Source organism: Arachis hypogaea, chromosome 15 (genome assembly GCF_003086295.3).
Source record: "Arachis hypogaea cultivar Tifrunner chromosome 15, arahy.Tifrunner.gnm2.J5K5, whole genome shotgun sequence".
NCBI classification, from domain to species: domain Eukaryota; kingdom Viridiplantae; phylum Streptophyta; class Magnoliopsida; order Fabales; family Fabaceae; genus Arachis; species Arachis hypogaea.
In genome coordinates this window covers 746,355-762,466 of record NC_092050.1, presented here as the reverse complement: position 1 = coordinate 762,466, position 16,112 = coordinate 746,355, and the positions used below count along the sequence as shown (strand labels likewise).

The 16,112-nt window shown below is 29.5% G+C and overlaps 1 protein-coding gene across 1 annotated transcript; it reads right to left on the bottom strand.

Annotated features, from left to right (window-relative positions):
• Nucleotides 1–499: 499 nt before the first annotated feature.
• LOC112747383 (auxin-responsive protein IAA8-like) lies at nucleotides 500–3,927 on the bottom strand. Its single transcript, XM_025795364.2, has 7 exons — nucleotides 3,612–3,927; nucleotides 2,563–3,023; nucleotides 2,304–2,488; nucleotides 1,949–2,175; nucleotides 1,678–1,819; nucleotides 880–941; nucleotides 500–758 (listed from the first exon to the last, which is right to left on the bottom strand). The coding sequence occupies exons 2-7, from the start codon at nucleotides 2,998–3,000 to the stop codon at nucleotides 721–723; spliced, it is 1,092 nt and encodes a 363-aa protein (XP_025651149.1). The 5' UTR covers nucleotides 3,001–3,023; nucleotides 3,612–3,927; the 3' UTR covers nucleotides 500–720.
• Nucleotides 3,928–16,112: the final 12,185 nt, after the last annotated feature.

Sequence of the window (16,112 nt, the reverse complement as noted above, 5' to 3'; positions counted from 1 at the left end):
GACGGGGTTATTCAATATATAATTAATCAGCTATTATGATATGGACTTCAAAAAGATACATGGCCATGCCGGCCCAAAAACAAAAATAGCAGTTGGGCAACTCATTGACCCAATATTAAAAATTTGTGTTCGTTAGTTGTTGCCTAGACACGAATGTGAACATAAGAAACCCTTTTTAAAAAAATTTGCTAAACCTTAGGATGCCAGACCATATTTACATAGCTTGATATCAACAATTTAATCTTCCAATAAGAAAGTTGGTATTTAAATCGAAAACCATTTTATATTGTACAAAGTACAAACATTGTATAGAAATGTTTAGGTGCGCCTTTTTTTTTTCAGATTGTACAATTAAATGTGCATTAGTTGGGTTACTTTTTTGCTTTTGGTATGAATGTATTAGTTCGTTTAAAAAAACTCATGTAGTACATGCTATCTATCCTTCGAAAGAATAATGGACAAGAAAAAGATTAGTCAATGATAGATTGGGATGAGTAAATTAAGCTGTAAAAGGCATTCCATTCATCCAAGACAGGTTCCTATAATGATTACAGATTCCACAAACACTAAATCTACCAAGGTAGCCTCATAAGATAACAAATATAACAAACAGATAAACACAAACTCTTAATGGACTTAGAAACATAGGATATCCAGAACTAAACATTTTTAATTCACAAAAAACGGCAGTCATCACTTCCAAACATCTGGATACAGCATCTAACACCTGCTCTTGGACTTCTCCATGGCCCTGGGAGCTGCAAAGAACAGAAAGTCTACTTAAGCAGCTCTCCAAATATAGAGGTACTTAGAGTCAAGGTTTCTTCCCTATTAAAATTGCTTCGAAATAAATCATCACAGAATACAATCAATACATACCTAAACCAATTGCATCAGAACCCTTCATGATTTTCAGCCTTTTACAAGTGTCTATGAACATCCTACAAGTAAATTTGTAGGTTAAAACTAGTGAAGATGCAAAGAAGAGCAAAGCAAAAATCTCAATCAATCAATGAATCTATAGTCCATTTTCTCGGTATTCAGTATTGAAAAGAATGGACAACTTAATTTGCAGAAATACTTATCGCCCGCATAACAACCATTTCAACAGTCAAATTGTAATTTGTAGGCATGGTCAAGATATTTAGTGTGATGTGATACAGTTAAATAAGTATCTACCACACACAAACACTTTTAACCAAAAATCTAGTGCTAAACCACCAGAAGAGAAGGAAACCAAATTGCTACATTAAAAAGTTAATAGCTGATAATAAAAATACATTAAAACCGGTCGATCTAGCACAAATATTCTTATGTTTGATTATGAAAGAACTATTGTATGCAGAGTAGCATGCTAAACAACCAGTGCAGATTAAACTTCTGTTTTAGTGAAGGACAATTTCCTGGTTACTTTTTGGGGTAAGTTGCAATCATATATATTGCCTACTTAATCTTATGTTTTAAGTACCTAAAAGGCTAAAACTAGTAACTAAGAATCTAAGAGGATTGACAAATATTTTGCAGTTGGAAATTGATTAACTATTCGCACTGATTAATAATGATTAGGACTTTCTAGAGTATACATTTGCACTACAGTACACTTGCTCTATTGTCTGAAAAATAAAAATGAAAATATAAAAAAATAGACAAAGCATATAGGGTTCAAATATGACTTACTCCCAAGGTACGTCCCCTACAAGCATCCAATCCCCATCTTTATCCTCGTAAGTGAGGACATACTCTGAACCATGCAGAAGGTCCCTCAGCTTGCTTTCACTCAACATTTCTCTTCCTGGAGATCCATGGGAGCCACACTGACCTGATATTGTACACAAGTACCAAAGGCTTATTTTAGGTAAAAATACACAGTAACAGCAAAAAATTGAAAATAAATTACATGATAGAAAGCAATTTTAAGATAAAATAAACCTGAATTGCTACAGCATACCTAGGGTAAAACAAGTGAACATCTTCTCAAGGGCAGAAGATAGTTCCTGATAGGATGCATAACTTCTGAGATCCACCTTCCTGAGATAGGGAGCACCATCCATGCTGACCTTCACAAAGAGTGCGGCCAAACCAGGTTTTCCATCCACTTCATCATTGTTCTTTGATGCGGTTGCCATTGAATTTCTCCTAAATGATCTTATAGGAGGCCAACCAACGACCTGCGCCCTGCAATACATGAGACCTTACCACATTAGATAAACAAGAAACACATGAAAAATCAATTGTTAAGGCCTTCATCCAACTTCATGTTTCTTCACAAATTGTATATCCATGATCCAGCAGGCTTTACTTACTTAGAAGCTGGGGCACTGGCACTGGCACTGGCAGAAGGACCCGTATGGCTATTTAGACCAGTTCCATTAGCTGCACATGGCTGTTCTTGTAACACCATTGGCATTTCCTTCGTCGCAGTAGGCTGTAGACCAGAAGATCTAGGTGATAACATTGCACTTATTGCTGTATTACCAGCAAACTTCCCCTGCATCAAATATGTAGTGATGAGTCAGATTCATAATCAGCAGTAAATACTCTTTTACCAGGAGAATTTCTCACCTGAGAAAATCCATCTATGGTATCAGCAAAACCCCTTTTGTTTCCCAACACAGCAACATTCTTCTGGGACAACGAGCAGATACCATCTTTCATTGGAAGCAAAGGGAACAACGGCTTCTCATCGGGCTTCGATGAGCTCAAAGAGAACACATCTACATCCGGATGCCGTTCAGGTGACTGGGATCCAGGGAGTCCCAGCCTCAATTCAGTAGCCTTCAAATTCAGGTTGCCCTTCTTCTCATCAGACAAGCTTGGGACAGCAGAATTGGAGCTGTCCACTGATGAGCAATCAGACAACCCAAGGTAATTTCGCTCTTTCAATCCTCCACCCCCACTTTGGGAGAAACAGTCCAGGGATTGTGAAGATGCAGAAGCTACCGTCGAGACTTTGCTCTGCCCTTCGTCCTCTGAAACCAGAGCCAGCGCCCGCGGAGACATCAGAGTCCAGAGACACAATCAAGCTGCCACACAAACAGATATAGACAGAAAATGCAAAGCCACAAAATCAATTCACATATTGCCAGAAATAGAAACCTTATATGCTATTAACAAAATCAACCAAAAAAAAAAAAAACACGCCCTATTAAACAATATCACAATAATCACACGATTAGTAAGCAATTTAAACATCAATTAACCATAAGACAATGCAGCAGAGCACCCTAAAAGTAAAGTAAATCGCTTTCAGAAACAAAACATTTGACTAGCATGCTTAAATTAAGCTTATTTCACATTCCAAAATGGCTAATAATCAAAATATCCATGACAGTTTTAAACAAATATGCGGATTTTTCATGCGAAACTAAAACACTACCAAACATTTTCCCCCTTCTATTATTCTCCCCAAAACAAAATAGAAAGAACAGAAGGCGCAGCGTCAGCTCAATAGATCCGCGCCCACACCGAATCATCACCCAAAAACAAGGCCCTAGTGTTAGCTCAGGAAAAACAGCTGAATAGAAACACCGATTTCTTTTTTTTTTTTCTCAAAAAAATCACACACACAATGGAGCTGTTAGAGTAGGAAAGGGAAGATTTGAAGCGCGCACCTAACGAAACGAAACAAGGTTTGGTTGCAGATCAAACGCCGAAGGAAACCAGTTCTTGTACTATGCAACTTTTCGGCGAAATGCAGAGAGAAGTAACAAACACAGTGCGAAGAACAGAGAGAGAGAGAGAGAGAGAGAGAGAGAGAGAGGTTTAAGGTCCTTCCATTAAGAAGAAAGCAACAAGATGAGAGAAACTGTGTTGAAAACGGGAATGAATGAAAAGAATAAAGGAGGTGCCGTTAAGACATAAAAACCATAACAAAAACGAAACGCGAGGGGGGACGGTGTAGGGGCAAAACCGGAATATGATAAAGTCGCAAAAGGCGATGTGGGTGATTTATTGAGTAATGTGGAATGGCGTTGGACGGCTCTGATCGTGTATCACGGAGAGATCGAGACCGTTGGTTTCTTGACATTGCGGGGGACAGGAAATTAAATATCTTGTCGCTGAAAACAGATGCTATGAATTATGATTCTCATGCTCTCTTTTCCTTTTATTTTAGTCAAAATTCATGTGTAATTTTTTTTGTATAAAATTAATAGTTAAAAATTATTAGATAATAATTAATTAAATATATTAAATTATTTAATAATTTTATATTTATATGAATATAATTATATATAATTTTTTACTGTTTTTTCTTTCAAAAAAGAATACTAATAAAAAATGAAAAAGAAAATGGGTAATGTCAAATGTGTTGGTAGACCCAAAGGCAACAGCGACGGTTTCTGGTTCCGCCGTTTTGGTTTTGTCAAACCAGGTTGGGTTTGGAACGGAAATGCAACTCCTAAATGTCCCATTTGCCCCTTACTTTGCTTCTGTTAAGTGTTAGCTAATGCTTAACCATACATTACTGACCAGGTTTTGACTAGAGTAAATTCCAACTTTATTTTTAGTCAAGTGTCAGTGGACATTTATCATAGATTTTTTATTTAAATTTAAAAAAATATGGTTGAACTTATCCTTTAATTCATTTATATGTGTCTAAGAATGCATTATTGGAATTTTTATTTTTGAAATGGATTATTTAATATTATTTTTCTGTCATAACAAGTACATTTTTCGCACACCAAATTTTAATATTGGAAAAAACATAGACCAGAAGAGAGAGTGGAATCATATGTTATTAAAAAAATACAGATAAATAATTCTTAAATAGTTAATTTTAAATAATTAATACGTTTTAATTTTATATTTTTAAAAATAAAATTTTAATAATTATTAATTAATAATAATTAATTAATATAAAATATAATTTAAAAATATTTATTAATTTATTATTAACTAAATTTTTATTAGTTATTTAACGAGATTGTATGTTATTTAATGATAATTGAGTTAACATCAAAGTAGATTTTTTTTCAATGTAAACTTCTTTTATTTTGTATGAGGGTGTAAATCACACAGCAAAAAATTTAAAATTAATTTTTTTAGAAATTATTTTTAATATAAAAAATAGTGTTTTGATTGAATATTGATATTTGAAATGTATTATAGTATTATGAAAATTATTCAACACATCCCCACATATTACACTAAACCTCTCAAATGTTGGCTAAAATGTTGCCACGTGTTGGCTAGAATATTGCCACGTGTCTAACACGTCCTCACGTGTTGACTTCTTACCTAAAAAATTCACTTATCTGTAATTACACTAAATACTTTTATTTCTAACAAAAATACTAATATTTTTTATATAAAAAATTAGTCTAATTTTCCAGTATAAAGGAATAAAAGATGAGAATAATACACAATTAGATTAAAATATCTTAATCTAAGTTGAGATTAATTACAATGATCAAACTTTACCATTTTAGAGTGATATTTTTTTTCTTTCCAAGATCCAAAATCGTACTTCTCCTTAAGTAATATCATTAATTACAACTACCAGTTTTTAAAGGAAGCATGTAGTAATAATTATTTTGCATGGATCATTAATTAGGGAGGACAATAGAAAGCGGAATTAGTAGGTTTGGGGAAAAAGAAGAAAGAAAGGGTTAAAAATATGATTTGGTAGCAAACTGATAATAGATATAGATAGCATAAAATATTAATGAGGTAGCAGTGCAGGTGGGATATCTTTGTTTGTTCTGATAAAGGATATGATGGTGATGATGAAAGACACGAGAGTAGTAAGTAGTAACAAGAATGACAATGTGTGCACAGCAAGAAGAGGGAGGGGCCTGGTGGGTGGTGGGGAGGAGCATGAGCATGAACATGGAGCAAAGGCAGCAGCAATGGCTGCCTGGCTGGCAAGGGAAGCAGTTAGAGCAGATATCAGACAGTTTACTGACATATTTGAATGCCATCATTACTACTGCATATCACAGGAGACCCCCGATCCTATTCACACCTTCCCCTCAAATTATATCTTCCATATTTTATTCGGTTTTGTTAAGATGTGTTTCTAGTCTTCTTGGAACGTATAATGAGTTTATTATTAATAAAAAGTTTTAATTTTTTTAATAAATATAAAATAAATGTATAAAAATTTATTTTTTTTTTGTAATTTTAATACAAATTTTTAATTTATAATTTTAATATATGTCATTAAGATATAAGAGAGATCAATACTATTTTATATTCTTTGTTTTAAACTAATTGAAGTTTATTTTTTTTATACATTAAAATAAATTTAGATACATTTAATTCACATAAACAAATCAAATGGCCTTCTAGAAGGTAAAAACTTACATGTAGAGAATGAAATTATGTATTCGATTTACATTTATTCTATATAATTAGATTCGATTTGGTTATAGTAAAATTCGATTTATTAAAGAGGAGAGTTGTTTTAGGTAATTCGAAACAGTTTATTTTGATTTAGTAACAGTTTGTAGTATTTTAAGTAAATTGAATCTAATTGATTCGATTTATTTACATGCTAAATCAATGTTATAAATTGAATTCAATTAATTCGATTTAAGAATGAATATGATATATATAAATACAAACAAAATTTTAAATATTTATCAAAGTGGCACACTGCCACTCATAATGGCTAGTGAAATATAATTTTTTAATTTTTGTGTACTATAGAGAAATGATTAATAAAAATGCAAAAAAGAATAAAATTTACTAATAAATATCCATTGAGTATCTTTATAAAACATTCTACGACTTTTATTGAGTTGTAGAATATTCATACTATAATTTGAAAATTGGGATTACATGACGAGAAACGAGTAAAAAAATTATTTTATAAAATTTCGAATTCTATTGTTTAAAATGGGGTGAAGTACAACTCTTTTATAATAGACAACAAAAAAAAGTTTATAAATTTTATTTTACTGTTCTAGTCAATTTTTTGAGATAAAAATCCATAAATTATTGGTTAAATTTGGAGATATATGTAATATTTAATTCAGAAGGATTGAATCAAAATAATAAAACAAAAACTCATACAAGAAGAACAATTAGAACATAAACTCACAAAATATAAGGCTAACAAAACACCACAAACAACATAAAAACAAACGTCTCATAACCAAATACAACCAAGAACTGAAATTCTTATAATTCACTAACAAAAAGACTCAATATAACTATAAAGCAAAATAAAACATCAACAGACTTCAGTAGACTTAGTTATATTACAAAAGACTTATTCTATCTTTGTCATCTGTTAAACTTAAAAGATTCTGAATCTTAACTTTGCATCTTATATTATATATTAATCAATGATCATTTTCATTTTTGTATACATTAAGTAGTTAAATATGGAATTTTCAATGTATAAAAATGTAAGGCAATTAATTAAGAGGATAAAAAAATAATTTTTTAAAAAATAAAGTTTTTTTATTGAATTTTAAATGTGTCGAAATATTTTTTTTAAATATTTTTAATAAAAAATAAATTATTTACTTTTTTAAAAATTAATATATTTTACTTAGAAAATATAAAAAAAATTAGCACTTGAATATTTTTTTAAAATATATTCAAATGTAAAATATTTTTAATTAAAAATTTATTTTTAAAACATAAGTATTTTTTTAAAAGTCTATTCATACCGACCTCTAATGCCTAATAATAATAATAATAATAATAATAATAATAATAATAGATTAAGTAGAGTAAGCAACTAAGCATATAGCATCATTAACCTTCACGGCACAATAAGTGGAAGCAAGAAAATAAAAAAAAGGGATAATTACAAGGCCTAAATAATACCATCCTGCAAAACCGACCGCAGTTTGTATTGAATTTAGTTTTCAAGCAGGTCATGATTAGAAGGAGTCAAAGGTGATTAAAAATAGGTTAATGGAGGAAAAAGGAAAGGAAGGGAATTAATTAAGTGGGTGAAAACAAAGGGCAGAAAAAGAAAAGAAGAGTAGGAAGGGGACAGAAGGAAACAGGGAATGGAGGGGTTAGGAGACAAGAAAGCGGCATTATAAGTGGCTTTGCCGGGTGCTGACCATGACACTATAAACCTCATCCACTTTCATTCATTTCATCATTACTTCTATAAATATTCTAACGAAATCTCTTCAAAATGCAACACTACTTAATTATCTTTAGTACTCTTCTATTTTTTCTTTTACCATGACTCTTTAAGCAAAAGTAAACTTGCACGGAGTTACTAATTAATTATCATTTCAATTTTGATGGTGAATATTTTAAGGGAAAATACAGGAAGCCAATAAAATATTTGTACAATTCTTATAATAGAAGTTTAGAGAATATTAGAGATATAATAATTAGTGTTATATTTTTTTATTAGCGTAAACCTCCGGGATGAGTGGTATCATGACATGGTATTAGAACTTTAGATCTGAAAAGCTTGGTAAATCACAAAATCAGCTTAATCTTTTGGGATGAGTGGTATTACGACATGAGATGTTTATTATTCATATTATCTAGGTGGCTATTCTGAATATTACAGATGATGTTCATTTTGTAACTTATATAGCTCATTGTATACATTGTATAAATAAATCATTAGCTCATTGAACTCGTATTTTAATTGTAGATCTCTAATCTCTTCTATCCAAAATAATTTGGCAATAATCTAACTAAATTTCTTTTACTAATAACTTAGCTTTAATTTACTATCAAATAAAAAAGAATAAGTTTAAGAGAATAATTAATAACAATGATTATATACACTTATTCACATTTATATAAAAAATAAAATATTATAAACGATAGTTATTTACTTATTTTAAATAGAGTAAAGTAGTAAATTAAAATTTTCAAAACACGTACTATTTGAAAAGATTTTACCTGAAAAAACAGTTACCTATGAAAAAATTATAATGTTCTTCTAATTAACCAACCAACATTTAATTTAAAACATTTCATTAACAATTTTACTAGTTTAATCTAACTTGATTAATTACATGTTAAATTGCAATTTTTCAAATAATTTATTCTCCCAAATTTAACCAAAACTTTTAATAAAAAATAAAAAAAATATATGAAAATAACTTAAATTTTGAATAATTCTAAATTATATATTTACTTGATATATCATTAAGCCGTGTTATATTCTATCCGTACGGTGTTGAATTTTCTTTTTTTTTTTAGGGAAAAAAATAGTATTTCTCTTTCTCTTTCATATGTGAAATGAAGTTTTCATTCCTAATTACTTATTGTTTTTCCTCCCTAGGCTCTACTCCATCCATTCTATAGCATCAAAGGCTCATCAATTGTTGTTTGTTGTTAGTGGATCATACCTAATCCTCCTACCAGACTAGACTAGTCTATGACCATCTCTTTCTTCTCACTCACCCTTTTCTTATCAACCTTCTCCTTAATAATTCTCATACCATCACCCCTGCGTCACTTTTCATACACTCTACTTATTACTTATTAGCTTAATTAGCTGCTAATTAATCAACCTCAATTATTTATAGGGATAACAACACTATCTAAATACGTGGATATTTATTTTATCCTTATTCATTCGGAGCGAGTAAGTATGAAACGAAATTTAGTAGAACAGCATTTTAAGTAGATTTAAGTAATATCTATTTCTTCCGGTATATATATAATGGTGGAAATTCAGGTGCAGTTGACTTTACGTAAAGGTAATAGAAGAGAGCTGTTAAATGATTTGACTAAATTTTTATTTTACGACTCTCAACTATCAACTTCACATAAAGTCAACTGCACCCGAGTTTCCATCATATATAATATATATAAAATAATTCATAAGAGCGGATACTCTTAAAAACTATTAAAGTTAAATTTTTTATTATTTATATAAGTAAAAACGAGATAAATTTTATGCGGATTATTATAAAACGCAACTGTTATAAGATGTAAAATAAAACCAGCTCCTCCCCACTCTATTGCTACCGCTAATCGTCTACCTCATATTTTCTTTTTATTAATGTTGCATATTTAACATAATAAACTAAAAATAAAGTATACTTTGTGAAAATAATGTACAGGAGGAACTAGCATGAATAGCAAATGGAAAAATTAAAGCTGCTATTATTATTAGTTAGTCATATTTTTATGTTTTATCATTTATGATTTGAACTCATGCTTAGAGAGTGAAAATGTCAGACCACTAATTATTTATTGGATTGAAAAGAATTTTATTAAAATCTACAAATCCTATATTATATGAGAGACTTCCTAAATTTTCTGGAGGGAAAGGGGGAGAAAGTCATAGCACCTACTTGCCCTCTTAAATTGGTCTATGCTATCAAGGTTTATTTATCTATTGATATAGAATAACTGGATAGATCTTCCTATATTTAGTATTGGAATATGTTTTAAAAAACTAAAAAAGAAAGAAGATAATGACGTATTATTTTATGCTCGTAAAAAGAAAAATCCAAATATAAAAAAGTTACAATATATATGTTGGAAAATTTTTCAAATGTTCCGATATTTTCTGAGTAATTTTGTCGATAATATATAACTCGTTTTTTTTGAGTGTTATCCAAACGTGACAAAATAAACTGATTTATAAAAATAATTGAACTGAGTTATAATGGACGAAACGTATATTAGTCATTTCTAGTTTTTAATTTTGCTGAATTGAACATTTTTTCCCTCACAAAACTGATTATTAGTAAAGCAACTTGCTGCAATTTGTTTTTTTGTAATTGATTAAATTAACGAAATTAGTGTTGCTGATAAGTTGAGATAGAAAATGGTGGGAGTGCAATCATGAAGTTGACAAGGGATAAGGTCATGATTAGGTTATGGTCGCGTTATTAGATTAGTGAACCAAATGGTAGAAAAGAAAACTCCAATATCTATTAATTTATTCAATCTAATCATTTTAGTTCTAATAATACACATGCATTCTCAGGAAAATAAATGAAAAAACAGCCAGTCACCAAAAAATATTAAAAATTTAGAAATAAATTCTCTGAATAATGATCATAAGGACAAGGAGAAGGTGCAGGTAAGGTGGAGTGCACGTGAGTTGCTCGTGAGGGGAAGGGAAAGGGGGAGACAGAAGAAGGGTAAAAGGGTAAAAAAGAGCGAAAGAAACAAGGGGGTTGGGGCCCACAGAGAAAGCCCAAAAGTTAGGGTCACGTGTGAAGGATTCAATTGGCGACGGTGACCGTGCGTGTGCGTTCGTGTGTGGTTGCAATTCTGTTGAATAGAGTAGAAAAGAACAGTGTCCAGCGTAGAGTGCGTAGTGTTTTGTAACTGTTGTCTTTGATACTTAGATGTTTCCCCACCCTCTAACTAGCTATCTAGGCACTGTAACTTCATTGAGCGTGAAAACACTCTGATCATTCATGTTACTTGCTTCTAGTTAGGTCAATGCATGTGACTTTTACTTTTTACTATTCAATTACTTCAACCACAACATCTTCATTTGCCTCACCCTTTTAGTTTTTTCACCTTATGCTTCTTCTTCTTCCTGTTACTTTCTCAGCATCTTGCTACTTATTATTATTACTTCAGTTCCAAAATAAATATAATTCGTCTTTTTTCCTAATTTTTTATTTTTATGTAAACTACTAACACCCAATTTGCACATTATGGTGCTTCATGGTGATTTTCACTATTATGGTGGAGTAGTATTTTGTTGAAAACAAATTCGGAGATTAAAAAAAAAAAAGAAATTTGCCAAAGTATTTTTATAAAAATTAAATTCCTCCATCATTGCATTTAAATCTCAAATATTTGTTAAGTAAACTAATAAAATAACTACTAAATCAATTTAATTTGGTCAAGATATTTATATATTTCATGAAAATCTTTTTCTGTTTCTCTAACCTTGGGCCATGGGCCCTGAAATTCAAAATCCCGAAGCTCACAAGGTGAATGACACCAAAATGAAAGCCCACAACATTGGGTCCGAATGGCTTTGGATTGGTCTAAAATGATTTTTGTAACCCTCCTCTTAAAAAATATATATATATATATATATATATATATATGAGATGAAATATCTTTTCAAACGAATAAGAATCTCCACTACCGTATACCCAAAAATAAAAAAAATCTCCGCAGACCAAACAAAAAATAAAAATAAGAATCTATAGTTACTTTAATTTTCCTAAGTTTATTGTATTACAAATACTACCACTCGCTATATAACCACATAGTTCAGTAAATCAAACTAAAAATAATTTTTAATAAACACAAATAACAATAATTATATTTAATAAAAAAAATTTTAAAATTTAAGTAGATCGTAAATACAATAATAAATTTGTCTATCATATTGAATTCATATTAGATTTTTAAATTATTTTTGAAAAATATCCTAATTTTTGAAATTGCCATCTACGGTTTGACTGTGTTAGAGTGTATAAATAAAGGTGTTCATCGATCGGATCGCATCCACATATCCGCAGTAAATATCTGTATTCGATAAAAAAAATTGCGGATATGATTCGATATGTAAATTGATCAGATCGGATCTGCACCTTTTGCGAATCGGATCGCGGATATCTACTCTACATCTACGTATCCGATCCGCAGATCCGTAGATATGCACAATAATAATTATATATATATGTATGGTATTATATTTACTTGTTTGTATCTTTTAGTTAGTAATTATTATTCATATATTGTATTATTTTATTTTTGTTATTTAGAAATAGTTTGATTAAAAATATTTTAGAAATAAATAAGTTTAAAAGTATGAAAGAAATATTTTTATTGAATTTTTTTACATAAAAATATAATTAAAAAGAGAAGGTTTAATTATGCGAATATATCCGATATCCGATCCGATTAGCACATTTGCAGATCGGATCGGATTCGGCACTAAAAAGTGCGGATATCATATCCGATCCATTCCAATAAAAATTGTGCGGATCAGATCGAATTTTCAGCTATATCCGATCTGATTCGATTCGCGGACATCCTATGTATAAATTTGTCACACACAAAAAAGTGTGTACAAATTAAGAAAGTCAATGGGAATGCAATAACCTAATAAACATTGAAGAACAACTTGCAGGTATAATCTAATGCACACGTTTTATGGCATAAAACGTACATTGGATATTTGATTTAATGGAATGTAGTGACAGTTTATTATCTAGTAAGTATCAATTCCATGGAATGGATTAGATAATAATGGGTATCTCAGTATCATGAGTATCAGTATCACACCACTGCTAATGGTCCCAATTAACTCATTAAGAGATATCATCATAGATGGATGCTCTTTACAAAGACTTTTACCAAACAGATAGATGCTCTTTTTCAAAGTTTCATAGCTATGACTTCAGAAAGTGCTACATCCAGCATAAAATGTCCCCTTTAGCTTCACCTCTATGGTCCCAGAATCCAACTATGAATAATAATATCAGTGAAATGGAATAATAATAGTGAAAATTCATTTTTTCTTGTATTGTAATGAGTCACAAAGGATAAGATAGATGACCCATATATAATAAAGTCATGTTGGCATTAATTTCAGGGAGATGAGTACATTGAAGAATGGTCCTACTACTATATATACATAGTTATGAAAATTATTTTTACAGTAATCTTTTTTTTTGTGACTGAATATTTCAAAGAAAAGAAAAAAAAAAGAAAAATGAACAGAATCAAGTCTAATTTTTTAGAAAAACATGTAATTTTAGATATCCAAATAACGTTAGATATTATGGTGCTACTTGTATTTGGGAAGCAATATAATGCAAGCTAGCCTCCACTAGCTCCAGCTAATACTCAAGTTGCATTGTTGATAGGACTTAATTCCAGCACTACTCAATAGCTTAGGCGAAAATAAATATCTCAAAACATAGATATTACGCATTGCCTAGCTTGCTTCCATCATCTTCATCTTATGTACCATGCAGACTATAGGCTAAACACTACAAACTTTAATTTCCCCCGATTTAGCTTCATGTTGATAATATCATCGTCTTCCAAGAATGTTTTGGTTATATAATTTTTTAGAGTAAATATTTTTTCCGGTCTTTAACCATTTGTTTGATGGATTTTACACTTCTTAATAAATATAAAGATTTAAATTGGTCCCTATCTACTTTGATATATGTACGTTTTAATTCCTGCAACCAATTTTAAAGAGGTCACTTGCTGACGTGTTAGTCACTTGCTTGGTCATCTTTTTCATTATTATAGGGACAAATTACTGACACATCAACAAGTGACTTATTTAAAACTGAAACGTACATATATTCAAGAAGATATGGACCGATTTGGATTTTTATATTTATTAGGGAGTTAAAGACAGGAAAGCACATTTACTCTAAAAAATTATATAAATAACTATATGTTTAATATGTTTTAAATAAAAATAACTGTTTTTTAGTTTAAAATATGAATTATGTATAGAAGTTTTTTGTCTTCTACATATATTATATATTTTCTTTGAGAATAGTAAAAAAAACAAATTATAAATCTTTTGGTTATAAAAATTTTGATACTATATTATAAAATTATCCATCTCAAAAATTTAATTTATTAAATAAAAATACATAAATAATTAGTATCTAACAATATTTTTTCCAAACTACAATGAATCGTCTCACTTTTCGTTTTATAAATTCTCCTAAAATTTTTCTAAATTATTATATAAATATTATTTAGCTTTATTTAGGAGAACGTTAGGAAATTTTTGTTATGATATATCAACCACAATAAATTATTAAAAATTAATCATGTTTAAGTCCAAAATGTAAAAATAGATTACAATAAAAACTAATAATTTTAAGTTGAAAATAGCTTATACACGAAAGTAATATCCAGAAAATTATGATTATAAGAAAAAAATTTATTTTGAGTTAAATTGATTTTACCAATTTGATATCGAGTATTAAATATTAAATAATAATAACATAAAAATTTATTTGACATCTATTTTTTGTAATTATACTACTTAAAAATAATTCTTTTATAGATTTTAAATATAATAGATTATGTTAAAATCACTTTTTCAAATAAAATATCTAAATATAAATTAATTATAGCATTATTCATTATTTTAAAAAATGACTATACAAATAAGAATAATTCTTTAATTTTTCAGCGTGCTAAAGTGCATTCTTTGTGAATTCGTTTTACACTAACTTTTTTCTTAAAAAAATAAAAAAATAAATAAATAAATGCAAGTTGGTGAAGCAGCCATTAGAGGAGTTAGGAGTATATGAACTGTACACGGCATATCCAGTGATGGGAAAGGGACAGTGTCCATACCTATCAACTTATCTATATTGTCAATAATAACTCATGTTCGTTGTTCCCTTCGATCGGTCGCTTAATTCTTTAGTTTCTTAGTTCTTACTATTATTGTTAATCACAATAACGTTATTGTCATTCTTTAATTACAAATGCATACATACTACTATACATTATTTTAGAGATACTATTGCATCACATGTAGTTTGTAGGCTAAAAAATTTAGATATGTCATGCGTGTGTGTTATGTATTGATGTATAGAATGGAGATGCTATACATGAATATGAGACAGAAGAAATTGGATCATTCGAATTTTGTTAAAAAAAATTGGATTATCAAATCGAATGGTCTGAGTTATGAGAGGGAGAAAATTTAAAATTTACAGTTAACTAATCGGACCATTCGATTAGTTTTTTTTTTTTAATACAAAGAAAATAGACCTTTTGAATTGGTATAAAAAAATATTTTTTTAAATATGTGAGTTGATATAAAAGAAAATGGATCCTTCGTTGTCTGAATTGTGTTCCCCTAAAATCACATACAGATAAAATTTTTGTGCTCTCTATAACGCTGCAACACACCAACCTCTCTTCCATATTAAAAATAAAAATCGTAGTTTATAAGAATTGGACATTACCTACCTCACATATATTATTAATCTGTTTAAAATAGTGTACTAACCACAAACTCTCTAAAAATCGTTTGTTAACTGACGATGTTATCTGCCCTAACTCCTAAACACCAGTGTTTCAGTGCTTATTATTTAGTATTAGTATTACTATTGTTAATTAAGCTTTTATTTTTCTAGTCATATAAGTTGAAAGATTATTTATAATACAATATTATTTTAATCTATAATATTTTGATTAAAGCTTAATTTTATACCCAAAACGTTTAAAATATTTTATTTTTATTC